Genomic DNA, 19778 nt, shown 5'->3' with positions numbered 1-19778 from the left:
GTCATTATACATGTGGAGTCCGCCACAAAGCATTACAAATTCATATCAAACGGAAATGTGTTCTTGCGGACGACGGAAAAAAACTGAAGCGAGCGTATTCTCTATGTAAACGAAGAACAGCATTGCTGATATAGCACATCAGGGTGCAGTTCACGCATATGCTGCGACCTCTTAAGAAGGAAGAGGGCAGCTTTACCCTCTCACTGTAACGTGCCTTTTGCGATATGGACACGAAGCAAAGTATAAGGTTAGCAGCTTCATGAACATGGCAAAGAGGATCAGGTAAGCAATTTCGGAAAATGTTTCTACCGCTTGCAACAGCGAATGACACTGAAGAAAATTATGTAACTCATATTCCCACTCCACTTAATAAAAAGGTTATGAGGGCTTCCCCACAAAATGTCACTATTTCCCTTCTCCTTTCCAATCCATCCTTCATTCACAAATAATGGTTGTCTTCAAGTCCTCATACGCTCCTATCCCTTTACCCGACATTGATGTCTACTCGTTCCTCCTCTCGGAAAACGAATACAATACCGCACATCCTCAGGATCGCAAGGTCGTGATAGATGGTCCTTCCGGCCGTTCGTTGACGTTCTCCCAAGTTAAAAATCTGGCTAGCCGCATGGCTGCCGGATGGCAAGACAAGGTCGGCTTGAAGAAGGGCGATATCGTGGCGTCCTTTGCTCCCAACCAGTACGATCACATCGTAGTATACCTCTCTTTACTCGGTGCCAATGTCACCGTCACTCCTGGGTAAGTTAGCAATCTACTCCATCCATTAAAAAGAGACAAGAAGGAAAAATCTTTCACAGTGGTTGATATCAGGTCCCAAATTTTTCTAACTGCGATTGGGTACGATATTTTAGAAACCCTGCGTACACTGAAGGTAAGACGTGCACCAATAAAGTCAGAAAAACCCGCGCTTAGAACCCCAATTAACCATCCCGCTTTTTGTCTCTCCTTCCCCATAATAGCTGAGTTCCACCACCAGATCTCAAACTCGGGTGCCAAGGCTCTCGTTACTGTTCCTGAGCTGCTGCCTGTCCTCACCAAGGTGTGCGCCAAAGTAGGCATCCCCAAGGACCGCATCTTTTTGTATGGTGAGAAGGAAGTCGATGGCTACAAATCCGTGTATTCGCTGCTCGGCGAGCGCCAGATCCTTCCTCCTTTCAAGGGCATCAACAGCAAGGAAGATGTCGCATTCATCTGCTATTCCAGTGGCACCACTGGTTTGGCTAAGGGTGTCATGTTGACCCATGAAAACTTTGTCTCACAAACTCTTCTCATGATGGGCATGAAGGAAGATAATGAGGAAGAATTTGACGACGTTGTGTTGGGCTTCTTGCCCTTCTTCCACATCTTTGGTTTGACCGTCTTGTGCCTCAATGCGTTCTATGCTGTCACACCTGTTGTGGTTATTCCCCGCTTCGAGATCCAGATGTTCTGCGAACTGATCGAAAAGTACAAAATTACGCTTGCTAGCATTGTTCCACCAGTTGGTATGTATATTGGGAAAGCAAATAGAAGAGACCTCTTCGCGTACTGACTGGTCTGAACTCATCTATTCTAGCTGTTGCTCTGGCCAAGCATCCTATCGTTACCAAGTACGACTTGTCCAGCGTCCGTCTTTTGGGCTGCGGTGCTGCCCCCCTTGGCAAGGAACACATTGACGCACTTGCCCAACGCATGCCCGCTCTTTTAAAACAAGGGTAACGTAGTTGTCATGGGAGATACAGGAGTTAAGACATGGTTGCTTGTTTTACTGACTGGTTGCTATAGTTACGGTATGACCGAAACGACCAGTGGCGTTATCACTCAAAAGTCTACTGGTGGTGTAGCCGGCTCTATCGGTGTACTTTGCCCGAACCACGAGTGCAAGATTGTCGACGTCGTATCTGGAAAGGGTAAGCGATCGAGATTGTGCGGTGAAAAGTTCTGCTATAAACCCTTTTGACTCAATTCCGGATTCATTTATTTGTGCATGTAGAACTTGGTCCTGATCAAGAAGGTGAACTTTTGATGAGGTGAGAAAAGTAACTTCTGGCTGGTATTTATCGGGAAAAATGCATTGATTCTAATGGATGGCTCGTTTTTTCCCCGACTACAGAGGTCCCTCTATTATGAAGGGCTATTTGAACAACCCCAAGGCCAATGCTGAAACTTTCGCTGAGGACGGCTGGATGAGAACGGGAGATGTGTGCCGTTTTGATAGCAAGGCCCAAGAATTCTTCATTACCGACCGTTTAAAGGAATTGATCAAGTTCAAGGGTTTCCAGGTTGCTCCCGCTGAACTCGAAGCTCTTTTGTTGGGCTTGCCTGAAGTTGCTGACTGCTGTGTCATTGGCGTGTTCGACACTGCCCAGGCCACCGAATTACCCCGTGCTTACGTTGTTCCTCAAGCTGGTGTTAAAGCTGATGATGCTTTCGTCCAGAAAATTAGTGACTATGTGGCCAAGAATGTCACCAACTACAAGCGTTTGCGGGGTGGTGTGCGTTTCATCGACCAAGTCCCCAAGAATGGCAGCGGTAAAATCATGCGCCGACAGGTTCGCGAGATGGCAAAGAAGGAAGACGCTGCCCAGGCTAAGGCTAAATTATAAATACGTAAAATAGAATTGTTTAGATTTCCCCTCCCCTTGAATCATAATAACTGGATGTAAATATATACTTATACAACATACATGTCAATCAAAACATTATCTGTATTTTATCCATCTTCTATGCATCGCTGAGTTGCTTATTTTTGTTCGATAGTATGGTATATTTCCACAGTGAGTATACCATCCGGCAAAGATATACGACATCTTAGCCACTCAAAGAAGCTTTAGTCGTGAGAAAAATATAGTAAAATGAGCACCTCCAACAGTCATGCCAAATCCTATTATAGCAGCATTCGAATTAGCAATCCATCTTCCAACCATCGTGCTATTGCTATTCTATTTTAGCGAAGTATCAGATCTTTTAAAATATCGACTGGTTGATTTAAGCCAGGTGCTGCAGAGATTCTCACATAGTACAGCGAGCCTTTTGCCTTTGCTGTGTCTCGCTGTTTGTCTCGTTCTACTCTTTCATTCAAAAAACACATAACAGTGCATTAATGGGTGTCAATCATGTACCGTTTATTGAAATCTTCTAGTGTGGAGGAAGAAAATTGAAGAGAATGTGTGTGTGAGAAAGAAACACATTAAAAAAAAGGCTACTGCCTACCGGCTCATACAAAGAAAATCCTTTGACTTTGAAGCGAATGGAGTATATATGCTCTAATGATATGTTTTCTAGGAGAATGTGTACAGAAGAAATATAGGATAAGATGGGGAATGTGGATGTAAATGGATGCGTATGAACTAATACAAATCATGATTTAAACTTAGTTATTGCTATGGCACTCTAGAGCCATGTCTACAAAGTAGCTGTGAAGTCGGTTATCATAGGTCAATTCGGGATGGAATGCGGTGGCAAAGAGATGACCCTGACGGACTGCAACGATGGTTTCAGCTTCGGTCTGGCCGACCTTTTGTTCCAAACGAGCAACGACCTTGACATCGTCTGATAGCACATCAGTAATGATGGGTGCACGAATAAAGATTGCATGGAAAGGTGTCTCGCCTACTAATTTAGGCATGTGCAACTTGGTATCAAAAGACTCCTTCTGGGTACCGAATTGATTCCGGTTGACACGGATAGCAAGACCACCAATTAACTGCTGTCCTCCCTTCTTTGCACTCGTAGCCTCGTTGGCCAACATGATCATGCCTGCACAAGTGCCCCAAGTTGGCTTTGTCTTAACAAACTCTCGGAGGGGTTCGAGGAGACCACAGCGTTCAGCAATCAAGGCCATAGAGGTCGATTCGCCTCCGGGAATAATGAGTGCATCCACTGATTGCAGTTGTTCAAGATTACGGACTGGAATGGCCTCAGAGACTGTAGGCAAATTGTCGAGCATGTGGATATGCTCCAGGAATGCACCTTGCAAAGCTGTCATATTTTGTGGGAAAAAAAGGGGTTGCCGGAACATCGTTAGATCAACAAGCTCGATCAGTGCGTACAAGACGGATCACTAAACTTCTGAATCGACACACTTCTTTGTACCGAGATTTCACGTACCAAGAACACCAAGCTTCAAAGTAGTCTTGTTTTCAATAGGGCTCATGATCGCAAGTGGAGAAAAGAAGGAAAAAAGAATGGTACCAGCAGTGCTTAATTTGGAACTATTTGCCCTCAATATCAAAAGCTGACTCAAGTTGACCCAATCGCAAGGGGGTTGTTCCAAATTAGTCAATAGTCATCCCATCATTGGTTTATGTCATCTGTTGACTCGGTGCTGTTGCATGAGACACCCGTTTCAGATCGACAGACTTGACTACTACTTATTTATGTTTCAACAACGTACATTTTCTTCGTTACCTTTTCTTGATGATACTCGAGCATTTGAATACGCGAACAATTCTATCAACAAGGTAACTGCCACAGGTAACCGGCTGAAAGAACTCAGTTTGCCAGCTTTGTGTACCTCATCATGAAAGTATGGATGTCATGCAATTATTTTTAAAATTAAAGTTGTTCTAGCAAAGATTCTTCCAGGCACTGATGACATATTGAGCAGTAAGCATTAGAGTGCTTCATGTTCGGCACGGCATGACGGCTCGGAGCAAGGTGACAAGACCTCTAGAAGTACTTGTATTCTTGTTTACAAAATAATTCTGATTTAATAATAAATCATCCTTTTCATTCACTTTTTCAGGTCATCTTTCCCGTTGGCTGTTTAAAGAATAGTACCACATGAGAAAACAGTACCAAACTGGTTTGTGCAAGAAGGTACAGCCACGATATAGAATGACTATACAGTTTCGGTAATAGTCTGCTTGACGAAACGTATCAGATAAACGGGGAGAGCACAGCTCCTGCCTTGAAGTGAAATGTTATTTTTTGATAAAAAAGAAAAGATCAATGTAATAAACTAAATTTAAATGAAGTGAGTGTTACTACATGATTACTTTTGTTCCATGGCTACGCAGCTTCTCTATTCAATACAGATATATGTTCTGCAAGCGCGTGAAACTCCTGCAAACTTTGGTTTTTTAAAAAATTATCATCAAGCACGATATGGTGGAACTCAATATCGATAAATTGAGGAAGTTCACCAAGCAGCCTGGAAACCTCATGTAGTTCGCCAGTGCTTCGGCGTCCACACCGCTCACAAACAAGCTATTTAGACTCGTGATAGCTGCTGCGCTCTTTAGCAACAATAGCATCCATGATAAATTAGTTATGAATAAAATTTTGTTTAAAAAAGAATAAAAGGCAACGGGATATTTGGACTTTACAGGTCAAAATCGTTTAATTCCCACAGTGATTTGTCTTCGCGCTCCTCCTCTTCATCTTCTCCTACTGCTTCTCCTTCCACATCTTCCGGCTCAACAATGTCTTCGTCAGCTTCTTCGCCATAAAGAACGTCAAAGTCGAACTCTGCTAATTTTTCCAGATCCATAGAGCCAAAACCAAATCCTTGTGCTAAAGAAAGGAGGACATTAGAGTTAAACATCAATTGGCTAACTTGCTCTTTAGCTCCATACCTTGAATTTCTCGCAGAGTTTTCGCAAACTACAAAAGGAACATATGAGTTTCACTGCTTGATAATTCTAACAGTCTTCTGCCATCATCATCTCCTTCCACGTACCGATTCCTCTTTGCTCAATCCCTTTTCTCCTTCGTCGTCCTCTTCTTCATGATCTCCTTTGTCGACAAATCCAGTGGACTCATCATATTTCCTCATTTTTATCTCTTTGGCTATTGCTTCTTCAAGCCCCTGGGTAGCATTTGTTAAGCTTGCTGCTTTGCCAGTCAATTTGTATTCGTACACTTTCTTTTTGATCAAGACACGGATCCGATCGTACACACAGTCGTAATAAAATCCGCTACGCTTAGTGCACACGGATTTCATGTAGCCAGGAGAGTATATCAAAGTCTTAAAGTCGGTATCAGTCACGTCGCATAAACACAATAATGCACTCTTTGGTACCGCGCCTCGACCGTCAAATAAATGACTCGTCCGTTGCTCTTCACTATTGTGTCATGTATTATATTTGTTGTCGTTAATATTACAGACGCTTTGCAAAATCGTATACTGAAAAAGCATATTGAAGAAAAGCCTTCCTTTTACAGGACTTACTTCACTTCGTTTGATAAAGGCGTCTTATGTATTTTAGCTTCTAAAAGTCGGTTTGTTCCCCTGCGCCCCATTCTTGAATGCGATAATTCCATAGTACCACGAATATCCACGTTTTGATATCTAGTATGAACGTCTCATCATAAGAAGGCGTAGTTGAAAGGACTAGGCAGACATCATAGTGCATTATGTAGGTGACTTACACATGATACTTTTGGTCTTTCCTTGGGTCAATTCCGTATTTTATCCAGCATTCACGGAATGGCCCGGTGCGGAAGGTATACGCATTGGCGTTCAGAGCTCTGTAGGTGATTATAAAAATAAGTAAACATGCCCTCCCATACGTCCCCTGATAATACCGTTATCAATATTTAACATACCCTCGCAACGAACTGTGTTTTGAATGTGCAATATTACTAAGGAGAGCTACACGAGTCCAAACAGGCCGTTCTTCGAATAGCTATTATATATAATTTTAGTGTTTTATACGGACATAATTGATATAAATGACGAAACAGGGTATATCAGTGTCTTAATCTTTGCTTTTCGTTCTCACCTTTTTAATTTCATCTGCAAGAGCCCGTTCATCTGCTTTCAAGACAGTTAAGTCGAATTTGGGACTAGTAGGAATCTCAGTATCCTCAAATGACAGAGAAATAAGTTCAAGTGCTGTGCGTTTAAACCGATTAACAAGCTTAATTGCATACTATTAATTATGTTTTGTTAGCTCATGTTCTTACTCTCTGATACTATTGACCAAGCCAAGTTTCTTTCTTCCTTCCACCCCAGCTCTTCCACTCTAGTTACTTACACTGCCGTCGCGTTGTCGAACTCGAACGCGCAAAATGGGTTGGAATTGATGATAGCTGGTTTATAGAATTAGTAAAAATATATCGGGAACAAACAACAGTTTCTTGGAAAATTATATCACAGTTACTTACGCATAATCAAATGGTGTTTCACGCATACTAAAGACTGGTGGCGGAATGTGTGTCATATTGTCCTCTTCATCCAATTTGTAATTCAATATCTCGTTCACTAACAACAGCAGTAACAGTAGCATCCAATATGGAAAGATGTTGTGGATTAGTAATCGAGATATATGCGGACTCCTGTGATCGGCTATTTATCATTTACCGTTTCCTTTTTCCAGGCTGGATCGCAATCGACTAAACTTTTCGTCCTTTGGCACCAGATATTGGAAGTCGGCCATTGCTAAGTTGAACGTTAGCGAACAATAGGATCCATAAAAGCTATTAGCTCCTCTACATTTCTTCCCTCTCTCCATCTTGACCCTTCCCTTATTCCGCCTTCTTCTTGTCGTTTCGATAGAGGTTAAAAGATACATACCACGAAAGCGACAACTCTTCAAAATAGTACCAAGAGCTTCTGCTTTAAACGCTGCTTCATCATCAGGCTGGTTTTTCTTTTTACGTTTGGTGACTTTTAGCAAGAGTGAACTCGTCGGTACAACGTCTCCTACGACCGGGTGAGAGAAAGGATCTTCAGGGCGGTAACGAAGTTCGATCGTTTTGACCTCTTTGTTCAAAGCCTAAAAATGAATAATATAGATTGATTAACTTTTATGAATCAACAACAGCAATAACACGCGAGTCTCTCGCTTTCCCGCTTTTTCCTCTCTCTCTGCTGGATCTAACGTTTGCGATAGTTTTCTCGCCACCAAGGGATTTGAGTGCTCGATCAACATTCTTGACCCGTCCAGGGTATTCGACTAGCACGTATTTGCGATTGGGAACTTTCAGATTGAAAGATTGATCCATATTTGTCGGAAAGGTAAAGGAAAAAGAAGGCGCGTATCGCGCTGAGACGGAAGAAACGGCAGTTTCCAAAAATGTAAATTATCGCGAAGCAGCTTTTAATGTTGCCACTCAACACATTCTGCTGAAACTGCCATTGTTTTTGCAGTAGTGTATATGCTGTAAAGTATAATGATGCGGAGCGATTGTTTTTACTATGATAGACAGGTACAGAATGATCAAACAGAAGTATCTACAGCAATTATGGTGATGATGATGATTATATGGTAATGGAAGGGAAAGAGAGGGATATGAATAGGGCATAGTTAGTTGGCACAGGTGATAGTGCGCTTATGAGATGAAAGATTAATTATGGTTCTGTTTGTGAGGTAGGTAAAATGTTCTCTGTCTTGTCATTGAAAAGCTGATGCTTGGGATTCGCAACCAATCGTTTCTGGGTACCGCATGTTTTGCACGTTGTCACTACGGCAGTCGGTGTACCTAGATCAATCCGCACAACATTGGGTATATCTTCCAAGAGCCAATTACATGCGTTTACATATCTTACCTCGGGTTCGCACTGAGGCTGTCAAGGCTGGTATCAATGCTGTGTCACATCGTTTACAAATGGCCCGTTTTACACTCGGGTCACTACATAAGTAAACGTTCCAAGTTTAGAGAAAAAAGGCCTCAACAGACATATACATCTCTCTTTCTTTTCACTCGTTCTTAATTATTCTTACGATCGCAATACAAGCTTTCTGCCAATTTTTTTCATATTGTTGTTGTAATATCGGCCGAGAGGCGCAAGTGATTGCTGCTGATGCTGTTTTTCAGTGGATTTCGAATTCTTATTCGGCAGCGTTGTGAATGTAGTAGACATGAGGATTGATGCTTGATGTAAAAAGTTCATTCGCTGGTATGCCTGCAAATGCTGTTGCGTGGGGCCTTGATTAGCTGCTTTCTTTTTGCCCATGTTTGACAGAGAGAACCTGAAACCGATCGCTTGCGCACACTTATGAGGACTCGTTTATTGAAATTCCGTCGCGAACATGATCAGTATTCGTACCATTGCGCCCTGTCAGAGATAACAAACACTTACTAGTAATCTGAAAAGTGTACTGGCTAATCATGCTTTTATGTTGACAGATTCTCATCAAAGCAACACCGTAACTCCCCTGTTATTCATTTTCTATATCTAAGAAGATTTATTTAAATACAACATCGATGTTTCTTTCTTTGAGGGCAAACAATGGATATATTAAGATATTAGTCTACGGCAAAACAATGTACTTCTGCAAATGCTCAGGAATGGCATTATCGAGCTTTTTGGACTCTAGCCACGAGCGGCCTAGTAAACGCAAATGAGCAGAAAACAGTTCGTAAGTGATCACATCTTTTCTGTTTCCCACGTATTCTAATATACTCGAAATAGAACTTACTGAAGAGACGCGATTGGTATCGGTAGGCACCATCGGCCAGGATAGTCACAATGCGCTTGCCTACATTATACGCACAGAGCAACAAAAACACTTTCAGTGCATGAACTTATTTCACCCAAGCAATTTAATAAATCTTGATCTTACCAGTTCCCAATTCACGGGCCAACTTGACAGCGGCAACAACGTTCAGTGCAGAGCTTGCGCCAACGTAGATACCCTCCTCATCCAACAACCGGTAAAGCATGTTGATTGACTCTTCGTCGCGGACGCAGAACGAACCATCGACAATATCCACGTCCTGAGCCATGTTGTCTGTAATGCGGCCCTGACCAATACCCTCAGTAATGGAACCACCCTCGCGGTCGAACGACTTGCCGCCACTCTGGACATAGCTGTGCAAAACGGATCCTGGAGGATCAGCAATGTATGCCTTGACATTGCTGTCTTGGGTTTTTAAATAGCGGGCAGTACCAGCGAATGTACCGCCGGTTCCGGTGGCACAGGTGAAACCATCCATACGACCTTCGGTTTGGGCCCAGATCTCAGGGCCAGTAGTTTCGATATGTGCGCGTCGGTTAGCAATGTTATCGAATTGGTTGGTCCAGACGGCGTTGCTTAAGCTTTCAGCGTGGCGTTTAGCTTGGTGATTGTAGTTTTGTGGGTTGTCGAAGGCGACAGCAGGGACGGGGTACACCTCAGCACCCAACATACGCAACAAATCAATCTTTTCTTGCGACTATAAAGGGATGTCACCACCGACTCTTCACATCAGTTTTCTCCTTGTTCAGTTTTCATCTTGTGTTTTTCTCTCCAAAATTGTATAATTTCTTTAAGTTTGTTTACCTGGGTGTTGGGCATGTAAATAACGCACTTGTAACCCTTGGCACGGCAGACGTGAGCCAACCCAATGCCCGTATTACCAGCCGTACCCTCAACAACAGTACCTCCGGGCTGGATCAACCCCTTCTCCTCAGCATCCTTGACGACGAAAAGAGCAGCACGGTCCTTGACGGAACCACCAGGGTTCATGAACTCGGCCTTGGCCAAAATGTCCGAGCCAGTTTCCTCACTGAGGCGGTTCAAACGAATCTAGAAGCGCATTGTATTTCGATTATCAGTAGGTCTGAATTTTAGGCTATCAGTATATATCAGAGCGAGAAACTTCAACTTACCAAAGGAGTGTTGCCAATTGCACCGACAAAGCCCTTGGTGATCTGTCCAAATAAAAGTCAATTACTCGCGTGTTAATCACCTTGAAGCAATGAGTAGCAAAGCGTAGAGTATGTATTCAAAACTTACACCGGGGCGCAGGCCAGGTTGGACGGTAGAGTAGGCACGGACAAATGAGCTCAGTCTGTTCATTACTAATTGTGTCAAAAGAAGACGACCTGTGTGGGAAAGATCGCACCCGAGGATTATAAGCAAACAGGCACAAAGAAGTCCGATGTTGGCTGTTATTGGCTAGCTCTGCCCAGCCGTAGATCTCGTCATTTCAAGAAAGCTTATTCCGATTCGCCTGTTTCATCGCCGCACGTGATAGGTTCAGAAAGAAAACGGCGTAGCACCCATCCATCAGGCGTTTTGTATTTCCTGTGATTATGGCAAGTCTTCCGTAGCATCAAAATGGTCATCGGTTAAATGTATGTTTCTTATTTATTCATATGGATTAGTGAAGCAAGACCAGGTTTGAACAACGAGCACACAAAATAAAGGGTTGCCTCAGACGCGAACATTGGTGTTGTGAATTTTGATTTTGAGCTTTGTGGCTGGAAATCTAGCAATGACATATTCGCTTCCGTGTAGTCTAACGCAGTAATGTATGATAAAGTACGGTAGCTACGGATATTATGTGTCTAGCTGACCCTCTTTATACTGTTTAAACTACCAACCTATGCGTTGTGCAAAGATCGCGTTATTCTCCTTAGAAACAGACAGATGTTTTAATGGAAACGTTGAACTGGGAAGTGGCTACAGAGAAACCTTTCAGCATCTTTAAAGCTTCTACGCGACCAGCAGCTAGGTTTGATAGCTGCTGTTAATAAAGTGGGTGTCTGCATGACTGATCCAATACTGCAGAGTCCTACACATAACAACCAATTTGAAAGAGATCTTACTGGAGAAAGCTTTCAACTTTGGAGAATTATCAAAGTCAGTCTTAGAGCTGCTGGAAAATGACTATGATGGTAAAATGTTTAGTCCTGATTAGGTAACATCATGATTACTTCTCATTCGCTTTTCTTCTCTTCTGTTAAATGAGCAGTGATAGATAACAGCTCCGTTAATTATCATTAGTAACTTTTTAAAATGAGAGCTCATAACCTAATACTTTGACGCTAGTGTCTGTTTAATCCGTCTCAAATCCAGCTAGTCGCCAACATGGTGGCTCACCTCCTTGCTGAGAGTGGAAAAACGCGCAATTTATTGTGCTTTGACAGCAAATCAACCAATTTATTGGCACTCAAACGATGTTTGGGGGAAGAAGGGGAGCGCGCAATAAACAGGTCCAGGAAAAACCATGGAAGCAACAAGCGCACCATTTCTAAAGATGATATGATGGATGCTGCAAAAAGGCAGGTGAAAATGTAAAACTTGCTTGTGTTGGGTTGGTAGGATCGAAAGGGGGAAGAGGTGACTTGGTAGGGGAGAATAACTGGGTAACAGCAGCGATGATCATGGCCGTACTCGAGAGAGAATCACGACTAAAGGTAGTGTACCCGACACGCACCGCAGGGCAATCCGGGTTGACACATTGGAGAGCGCCATGGACCTTCACTGACTTGATTTTACCGTTTTTTGTAGCCTTGGTTGCCGTTGCCATCACTAGTGGACAAAAGCAGAAGAGACAGGTTTGACTAGTTCGATATTCATCCTGCAATACCACCGGACAACAAATTCTATGTTCATTGCGCATCTTGCGGCCGCCGCGCCGAGGTCGCCCACGTAGATGGGAGCCTACGCCTGTGCCGGCAAGGCCAACACACATGACAGGACGCAGGTTTTTGGATGGGATTCCTAGCTTTTTGGAAGTTGTGCTTCTGACGTATTGGCGTTCCTTTGTCGCAAGTTGCGTATAAAGACGACTTGTAGCAATTTCGCGGTGACGGTGTTCATTGAGGGCAGCGTTGGAATAATAAAACTTGCGTAGAACGTCGACATGCTGTAGCCTGACTTTTTGCCTTTTGAAGATTTCCACTGGATCGCAGATGCCAACGAAGCAGTTTTGTTGTAAGTCGTGGAGAGCATTCCGCACTTCTTCATTCTCAGGCTGTATATCAATGTAGTTCATAAACATTAAAGCAAGATAAGCTAAGTATGTAAACTGTCACGTATGCGTACAACAATTTTACATGAACATACCTTCTTCAGCCGGTTCTCCTGCCTCACCATGAACTTTTTTGTTTTCGTCGCTTCATGGATCTGTTCGTGTGTGATTGTGAATGGCTTGGGTAGTTTTAGGTCCTTGACTGTAAGCGTTTCAAGATCAATATATTGCTGCTGTTGTTGTAGCTGCTGGTCCTGACGCTGGTCCTGATGCTCTTGCTGCGGTGAAGCTTTCATCTCACGGTCCAACAGAATCCGCATCTGCTGAATATTCTGTCGTGACATCCGTATACGTCCTTTGTGGCTCATTGTGATGGATCCGTTTTCAACATGGTTCAAGACCCAGCTGCAATGTATTGCTTCCTTTTTGGATATATGCGGTGGCGGGCTTTGATGAGATGTTGTAGCATCACTATGCAAACACTGCCGCTTTGCTGGTGGTTGTTGCTCTTCCAATGTAGATCCTTCCCGCTTGGCGTCACTCTGTTCTTGTAGGTGCAATTCAGAACTTCCGACAGCATTTTTTAAATCAAAGGTCGTCTGGCGCTTCGCTGGAGGTGGTGGTTCTAAATCCATGCCTTCCCTCTTCATATTTGCTTGTGTGGCATCGTGTCGCGGGATTGCAGAGGGTGAAGACGTGTCGGACGCTTGGTTGATTGATACATCTGCTCCAAGCGAGCCTGCTTCGGCTAATCTTGGCTGCTGCCGATGAATTTGCTGCGCGTTGTAGAGAGAGACGTGGAAAAGAACATCTTGTTTGGTTAAGGCTGTTGTCTGGGACATTATAACATGACCGTAGTCTGTACCACCGTAGACTTGACCCAATGGGCAATAATTTGACAGATCAATATTAGCAGCTGTATCTTCGCACTGAGGCTTTTGCACAGTCGGTATTATTGCTGGGACAGTAGTTGCAGCGGCATTGTCTTTCTTGTTGTTTTTCGCCTGCTCGATAAACTACAATAATGGGAACGTATCAATCAACAACCAGTACATGTGTTAAAGAAATCCAGAGAGGATAATATTACCTTTTGGGTCTTGTATCTACGACTCTTTTCATTCTTCAAATCACGATGATTAAGCAGCATAGCGAGCCTAGCTTGCCGATTTTCACGCACACGTATCGATAGTGCGGTACTTGCTTCGATTCTTTCATGTTTGGTTGCAAACTGAAAACGTTTTTTGGCTATTTTGCGTTCCTTGGCGGTTTGTCGGTATTTTTTCTTTAGAACACCATGTCTTCTTTGTAGCTCTTTTATGCTCGATGTTGCCCGCTCTTCATCAGCTTGTAACTGTTCAAGCGTCTTATCGGTCGTCCCAATGATTGCTGACGCTCCTGACCGACCTCCCTTCTTTCGTCGCTTTCGTTGACGTTCCTCATATGCAGAGACCAACGGCCCACAGCCTTCCTTCATGATTCCAACGATTGATACGGTCTTGTCTGGTCGTACGATAATGCGATTACAGAATTCCATGCGATGTCGGTCCGCTAGTGATTCAACACGAGACTGATCGAAGAAGGACCATAGCATAGCATCGGGGTTATCTCGAGCTCGTTCACGCGATGTAATGGGATTGGTCTGGTCATCTAGCACTTGATATTGACCTTGAGCCCGTCCACGATTATGAGGTGTCAAAATCTCGTACATGATTGCTGGTGTCAATGCCTGCACGTGGATCTTGTGAGGTGCAACATCAGGATGAATATCGACAATATGGTCTTTGTAGCCAATAGCAGATAGAATCGTATTTGATAAGACTACGAATGGAAGCTCTGTCATGAAGCATCGGGTTTCGTCGTCGGGCGTGAATGGTAAAAGTGCGTTGGCAATCTTTTGCACAGCTGCGACCTCCCATGCAGCAAGGCTTTTCATTCGTGTGAACTCCGTGATTTGAGCTTCTTCTACGTCTCGGTCTCGTGGTATACTCGGTGAACGTAATAACGCTTTCAGTAGACCTTGCAACGACTTGATACGCGAATAAGATGTCTTCTGCTCGTTGGGTGTGCTATCCTGGGCTCTTTGTTGTTCAGACAGTTCATCAACTTGTGCTTCTTGTTGCGACAGTTCCATATCTTGAGTTTCATCTTCATGCGCAGCTTCACGGTCAGCCATAGTAGTAACCAGATTGCCTAATTGGATGGTTCCGTTTTCGTCAACGACAGGTAGCGAATGCTAGTAGATAAACAGTATAGATCAGATAAAAGCTATAACAAGGGATAATGAAAGCTAATTTAGAGAAAAAATCCAACCTCTTCAAGTTCAATCTCGTCGTTACTAGAAGCAACACTGTCACCATCTTCATCTTCAATATAGTCAACAGTCTAATAACCACATGTTTAATTAGAGTCTCTAACATATAAACTTGGAAAATCATGAAGAGGGTTTGAGCAGAGTGTGTAACATAGAAAGCAAGCTTTACCTCATCACCAAAAGCAAGGCTGGTTTGGTCATCTTTTATTCGAGGTCCCTCCTCCTCCTCTGGTTCAATGCTTTCTCCAACAGGGGCTTTCTATAAAGCAACTCAACAATGGCGATATTAGGATACACCTGCTGGTAGAATTCACTCTACATACAGTCCATTTCAAAAGAAACATACCTTCTCCTTCAACTGGGTGACGATCTTGTCTAACCGATGCATACATGCTTTGATTCGTTGAGCAAATTTTTCTGTTTGTTCTGGATATTGACTTTCTAATTGTAGGTGCCTCGCTATCTGCCGGCACTCGTGGCGTTGCTTAGACCGCAGTTGTAGGATAGTATACTTGATTGGTGTATTTCTGTTTTTTTCCTCATGCTCCCGCGCATCCTTGACAAGTTTTTCGGCCTTTTCGACGTTCTCCTTCTCTTTTTTTGTCGCCAAGTTGATGCGCAACAGATCCAATGTCAGATGATGTAGGGCTGCTTTAAAAATCTTATCGCTCGCCCACATGTTGTTGAGGTTGGTGCTGTACTCGTTTATCGACGCCTCGATCGTTCCTGACAAGCCTGATGGTGCTGCTGGCAAGCCGGGGTTCTTGGAACAAAGGGTATGCCATACAGGGTGAATAGTGTCGGTAGTCGTCCTGGTTTTTGTCCCAAAGTGGTGCGAATTCAGATAGAGCCGATGTCGTTTTGATAACAGCCCTTCGATATCACGTTGATGAGGCGATCTGGAACCATTTTCTTCCTCTTTAAGCACTTTTAAATCTTGATTGACCATAGGTACACAAATTTCACGCTGTTGGTCTAGTGCAGTCTTGTTTTTGATCTTGTATTCGTTGGGTAGAAGCGTCTGCAAATCGAGTTTCGTCAAGGCAGGCGAGATTCGAACACTTCCGTCTTGATGGAGAACAATGTCATCTTTTGCCAGCTTACACATGGTTGCGTTGACAATGGTGCTGAGATTTGAAATGTTTGTCGTGATTGCTTTAGCTTTGCTGATGACTGTATGATGGAATAACTTTGCATTGACGTCTGAGCGTAATATGTTTGGCAATCCCATCGGTGTTGTCGTACGATACAACAAGTCGGACTCGTCGGTGTTCTCTTGTAATTCATGCCCGCCCTCCTGTTCGACGTCCTCGGGCTCTTCCTGTTCTGCGTCTTCTGAGTCGTTGTCAGTCAATTCCCTCGACAGGCGATCATGTAGATTTTGTAGCCAAAATGTTTGCCAGTGCTTCTTGGGATCACAACCGCGTGTACGCAACAGATTGCCAGCTTCTTGTGCGCTGATGTTCAATTGGTACTGCTCGTTCGCAAGTCGCGCTACACTCTGCATCGTCCCGTACGGCAAGTTATGCTTATCTTCGATCTTGGTGCGTATTGCTTTTTCTGAACTATCGGATGATCTTCCAGGAAGCGATCAAGTTTCTCGAGGAGTACTTCATCTAGTAGCCCCAGGATGATGGCCGGATCATCGTCATTTGTTTGGCGTCGTGTCCTTGCTCTTGCTACAACCCCATCACCAAGCAGCAATGCTGCAGGTCGTTGGTTGCTGCTGGACATGGACTACAGCGGTAAAGTATGCTTACTACAGTGTGTCAGTCTGTGTGCTATTGACCTTCTTACAGACTCTTAAATATAGCGATGGAACACGTAACTCACCACTTTGAACAGCTAGAGGAAAAATTGTTGGTCTTAAACATCAAAGAGAAGTATAGAAATGAAGAAAAAATAAAAAAGGTGAGAAAGAGGGATGCAGTGCCAAATGATCACTTTGACAGTATGTATACGTGTATAAGTGACGCGAAAAGGTCGGATGACATTACTGTGACGCGTCAAGATCGCTACATATTGATTGGTTCCTCAAGCGATTGCGCAAGCAGTGACAACTTCTGCTGGTTTATGTCCGTGCATCCTTAGAAGAGTACTACCGTCTTTTCCTGTTAGATCATATATAGAAGGCTCTTTAGACAACTGAAAAACACGCAAGTTTGATCATGGAGGAGAATAAGTATTCTGCTATTGGTGGTGCCTTGGAAATATTTTCACCAATGTAATTAGCAGCATTACAATATATAGCTGAATCAGTATCTGGCAATAATAAAGCGCGTCGATGTCATTCCATAAAAACGAGTACAAACTAATCCACGACCGTCTGTGATAAACGTGGGTTGTGGATAGGTAATAAGAGTAAAAGATAGAAATAACAGACAATATGAAATACAGTGAGAGTCAAATATAAAATGATTTTTATTATATGAATTCACAACCCTTTATATACTGTTGTAGATGTTGTCTCGACTTCCGTTTGGATGAACTGATGAATGGATCGCGGACATGCCGGATTTCGGATGTTTCAAAGATGAAGAAGGATGGGAAGGTTGAGTTTGTCGGTTATGATAATAGACGTTGTCTTGCAATTGTAAAGAGTCATCTTTGCCTTGATCAGTGTGTTCCTTGTTTGGTGAAGTCTCACCTTTGTCAGTGTTGGAATTGGTATCCGCTTTTTGACAGGTGCACTTCGCTCAACTCAGATAAGCTAGATTCAAAGGAAGTGCTGACTAACTCGAGAATAGGACAATGTGTATACAATGGTTGGTCCTGAGTTATTCTCGATTGGTAATCCATGTTTGAGAGATTATCGATATGGTGCTAATTATGTATTAATTGATTCATCCGTGTGTGTGGTGTTCTCTCTACTGCGTTTTAATGGTTACGAAGACGTCGGAGTGGGTTGAGTTGTCCGGATCAATCTCAAAGTAGTGTGGTTTACCACAGACCTTTCAAGGCTTTGTAAGATTCCAAAAGGCCCAAGTGGTAATTTGTGATTTTGGAAGTGGAGATTGGCAGGGTAATTGATGCCTATATTGAAGAACACGACCGTCTCCTTGACGCATCCAATGTTGATGAGTCCTCCGAGATTTACAACTGGGACATCTAGATGGCCGGTCTGGCAGCACTGTTGCCACCGTAAGCTCCCCTTCCACCCCATTGTATAGTTTCCCTTTGTAAATGATCCATCTTTCATGTACTGATTTACTTTCTTTTACTTACAAATGTATGGATTTTTTAAGCGAATCACCACCCTTGTGCTGCAAAACAGAAAGACAGTCTTTTAAAGCGCGTGGTTCAAATGTGTGGATGTAAAAGAGCGGGAGATCAATTTTATACAGACAGCGTGCATAGTCGGCTAGCACAAAGTTTGCATGAAATCATAAGCAAGCGGCAACGACTTGTTCTATACCGTTTAGACTGCACAATCAGTTGAAGTCTCTGCGAGTCGCAAATCCAAACGGACGATGCAGATCCCCAGTGAAAGATACTCTTAATAGTGATTGATCAAAAGAAACCTCTTTCAACATCCAAACGATTGATGAGTTTTGAAGCAGATCTGTGATGGAACACTTTTATTTCTTCGGCCCTCATTCTTCTGCTGCACTGTACGTAGCTTTATGTCGCACTCGCAGGGAAAAATATGTTGACCTCCTTGTATGACCTTTGACTGTTTCGATATGCTCGGCGTCGCTACTGCTAGTAAAGACAGCAAGTTATATAAAACGAGTAGCTTGAAATGGTCATCAAAAAAGACAAGGCTAGTAAGCACGTGTAGTAGTCTGGAATGTGAACAATGCGAGGGGAATGCATTGCGTCGAGAGATGGCTCACCCGCTCGATGGCTTTGCTTGTAATACCTAGCATAGACTAGGCTGTCAAGAAACGATAATTTTTGCTGCTTCCCATCCACTTTGCTTTCTTTTCCCTCTTCACTGTGATATTAACCTTATTTCTGTAAAAAGATATACAAGGGGATCATACCATATTGAACTTTCTTTTTTGGTGATCCTTTTCGTGCATAGATTGATTTTATATGAGTAAACAAATAAGCAAATACGGTTGCTTAATTATAACTTAAAATGTTATTAACATCATGTGGCAGTTACAAAAACCTAAACTTCAGCAAGTTCATTGTATCTTTATCACAAAGTTATCCCCGTGCTGGTAAAGGATGAAAGAAGATCGTCCTCTCAGGCAAAAATGAAATCCGACAACATAACAGCAGCAGCAGCAGTAATAATAACAATTACGACCTAGACAATGACCCCGATGCGTTGACAGAGAAGACTGCCTAACACCTCACTGCCCGTAGCAATAAAGTAAGATTTGGAAAAGAGAAATCAAACAAAATAAGCAGCAAAAAGTTAATTGGCACCTCCTTGGCAACGAACGGCAATGATCAAACATCCTGGTAAAGTTAAAACGATCGTTACGACACATATCGCGTTGTCAGACAATCCCGCACTGGCATTTGTGTTTAATTCCATGTACTGGATTTGATTGAGATGGGTCCGTGCGTGAACAATAATGCAGCCACTAAACTTTTTTCAATAATTTATTTAGTTTTGTATGGTGTTGCTTATAGACCTCAAATTCTTGAAACATAAAACCATAGCAATATTTACTATGTTGTGGTTGTAGCTTGCTCTCTATGACCAAGTATAGATCCTCGATTGCTACAAACGAAGTGAATGGTGAGAATGTTGGAGGTTGCTTATAGAATTGTTGAAGAAAGCAGAGTACGATTTTAACGGGAAAAGCAATTAAAGATAGGACTTTGCTGTATTAGAGCAAAAATCAATGCAGAATGTGAGATAGATCTATCTACTTAA

The 19778-nt window shown here is 43.0% G+C and overlaps 6 protein-coding genes across 6 annotated transcripts; 1 reads left to right on the top strand and 5 right to left on the bottom strand.

Moving 5' to 3' along the window:
• Positions 1–301: 301 nt before the first annotated feature.
• Positions 302–2685, top strand: BDB00DRAFT_806759 (uncharacterized protein). Its single transcript, XM_053122291.1, has 7 exons — positions 302–756; positions 870–889; positions 978–1502; positions 1574–1712; positions 1783–1907; positions 1991–2027; positions 2111–2685. Exons 1-7 carry the CDS (start codon positions 449–451, stop codon positions 2601–2603), a joined length of 1647 nt encoding a protein of 548 aa, XP_052983362.1. The 5' UTR covers positions 302–448; the 3' UTR covers positions 2604–2685.
• Positions 2686–3097: 412 nt separating this feature from the next.
• On the bottom strand, positions 3098–4184 carry BDB00DRAFT_806752 (PdxT/SNO family). The gene is made up of 2 exons (XM_053122290.1): positions 4108–4184; positions 3098–3978 (listed from the first exon to the last, which is right to left on the bottom strand). Exons 1-2 carry the CDS (start codon positions 4151–4153, stop codon positions 3371–3373), a joined length of 654 nt encoding a protein of 217 aa, XP_052983361.1. The 5' UTR covers positions 4154–4184; the 3' UTR covers positions 3098–3370.
• A 1121-nt stretch (positions 4185–5305) lies between these two features.
• BDB00DRAFT_806749 (RNA polymerase III transcription factor IIIC subunit-domain-containing protein) lies at positions 5306–7994 on the bottom strand. The gene is made up of 12 exons (XM_053122289.1): positions 7828–7994; positions 7520–7721; positions 7307–7384; positions 7111–7207; positions 6981–7035; positions 6726–6875; positions 6550–6629; positions 6373–6471; positions 6173–6292; positions 5681–6065; positions 5577–5604; positions 5306–5514 (listed from the first exon to the last, which is right to left on the bottom strand). The coding sequence occupies exons 1-12, from the start codon at positions 7948–7950 to the stop codon at positions 5324–5326; spliced, it is 1608 nt and encodes a 535-aa protein (XP_052983360.1). The 5' UTR covers positions 7951–7994; the 3' UTR covers positions 5306–5323.
• An 87-nt stretch (positions 7995–8081) lies between these two features.
• On the bottom strand, positions 8082–8923 carry BDB00DRAFT_806745 (RNAse P Rpr2/Rpp21/SNM1 subunit domain-containing protein). The gene is made up of 3 exons (XM_053122288.1): positions 8670–8923; positions 8495–8577; positions 8082–8427 (listed from the first exon to the last, which is right to left on the bottom strand). The coding sequence occupies exons 1-3, from the start codon at positions 8900–8902 to the stop codon at positions 8297–8299; spliced, it is 447 nt and encodes a 148-aa protein (XP_052983359.1). The 5' UTR covers positions 8903–8923; the 3' UTR covers positions 8082–8296.
• Positions 8924–9088: 165 nt separating this feature from the next.
• On the bottom strand, positions 9089–10805 carry BDB00DRAFT_806744 (cysteine synthase). The gene is made up of 6 exons (XM_053122287.1): positions 10668–10805; positions 10541–10582; positions 10212–10457; positions 9513–10104; positions 9369–9428; positions 9089–9277 (listed from the first exon to the last, which is right to left on the bottom strand). Exons 1-6 carry the CDS (start codon positions 10728–10730, stop codon positions 9201–9203), a joined length of 1080 nt encoding a protein of 359 aa, XP_052983358.1. The 5' UTR covers positions 10731–10805; the 3' UTR covers positions 9089–9200.
• Positions 10806–12314: 1509 nt separating this feature from the next.
• Positions 12315–15789, bottom strand: BDB00DRAFT_53486 (uncharacterized protein). The gene is made up of 5 exons (XM_053117764.1): positions 15288–15789; positions 15111–15200; positions 14941–15012; positions 13718–14863; positions 12315–13646 (listed from the first exon to the last, which is right to left on the bottom strand). The coding sequence occupies exons 1-5, from the start codon at positions 15618–15620 to the stop codon at positions 12675–12677; spliced, it is 2613 nt and encodes an 870-aa protein (XP_052983357.1). The 5' UTR covers positions 15621–15789; the 3' UTR covers positions 12315–12674.
• Positions 15790–19778: the final 3989 nt, after the last annotated feature.

Source organism: Zychaea mexicana (genome assembly GCF_025766255.1).
Source record: "Zychaea mexicana strain RSA 1403 chromosome Unknown BDB00scaffold_11, whole genome shotgun sequence".
In the NCBI taxonomy this organism is placed as follows: Eukaryota; Fungi; Mucoromycota; class Mucoromycetes; order Mucorales; family Lichtheimiaceae; genus Zychaea; species Zychaea mexicana.
Note: the sequence above shows the minus strand (reverse complement) of the source record. Positions and strands in the feature narration are given on the sequence as shown.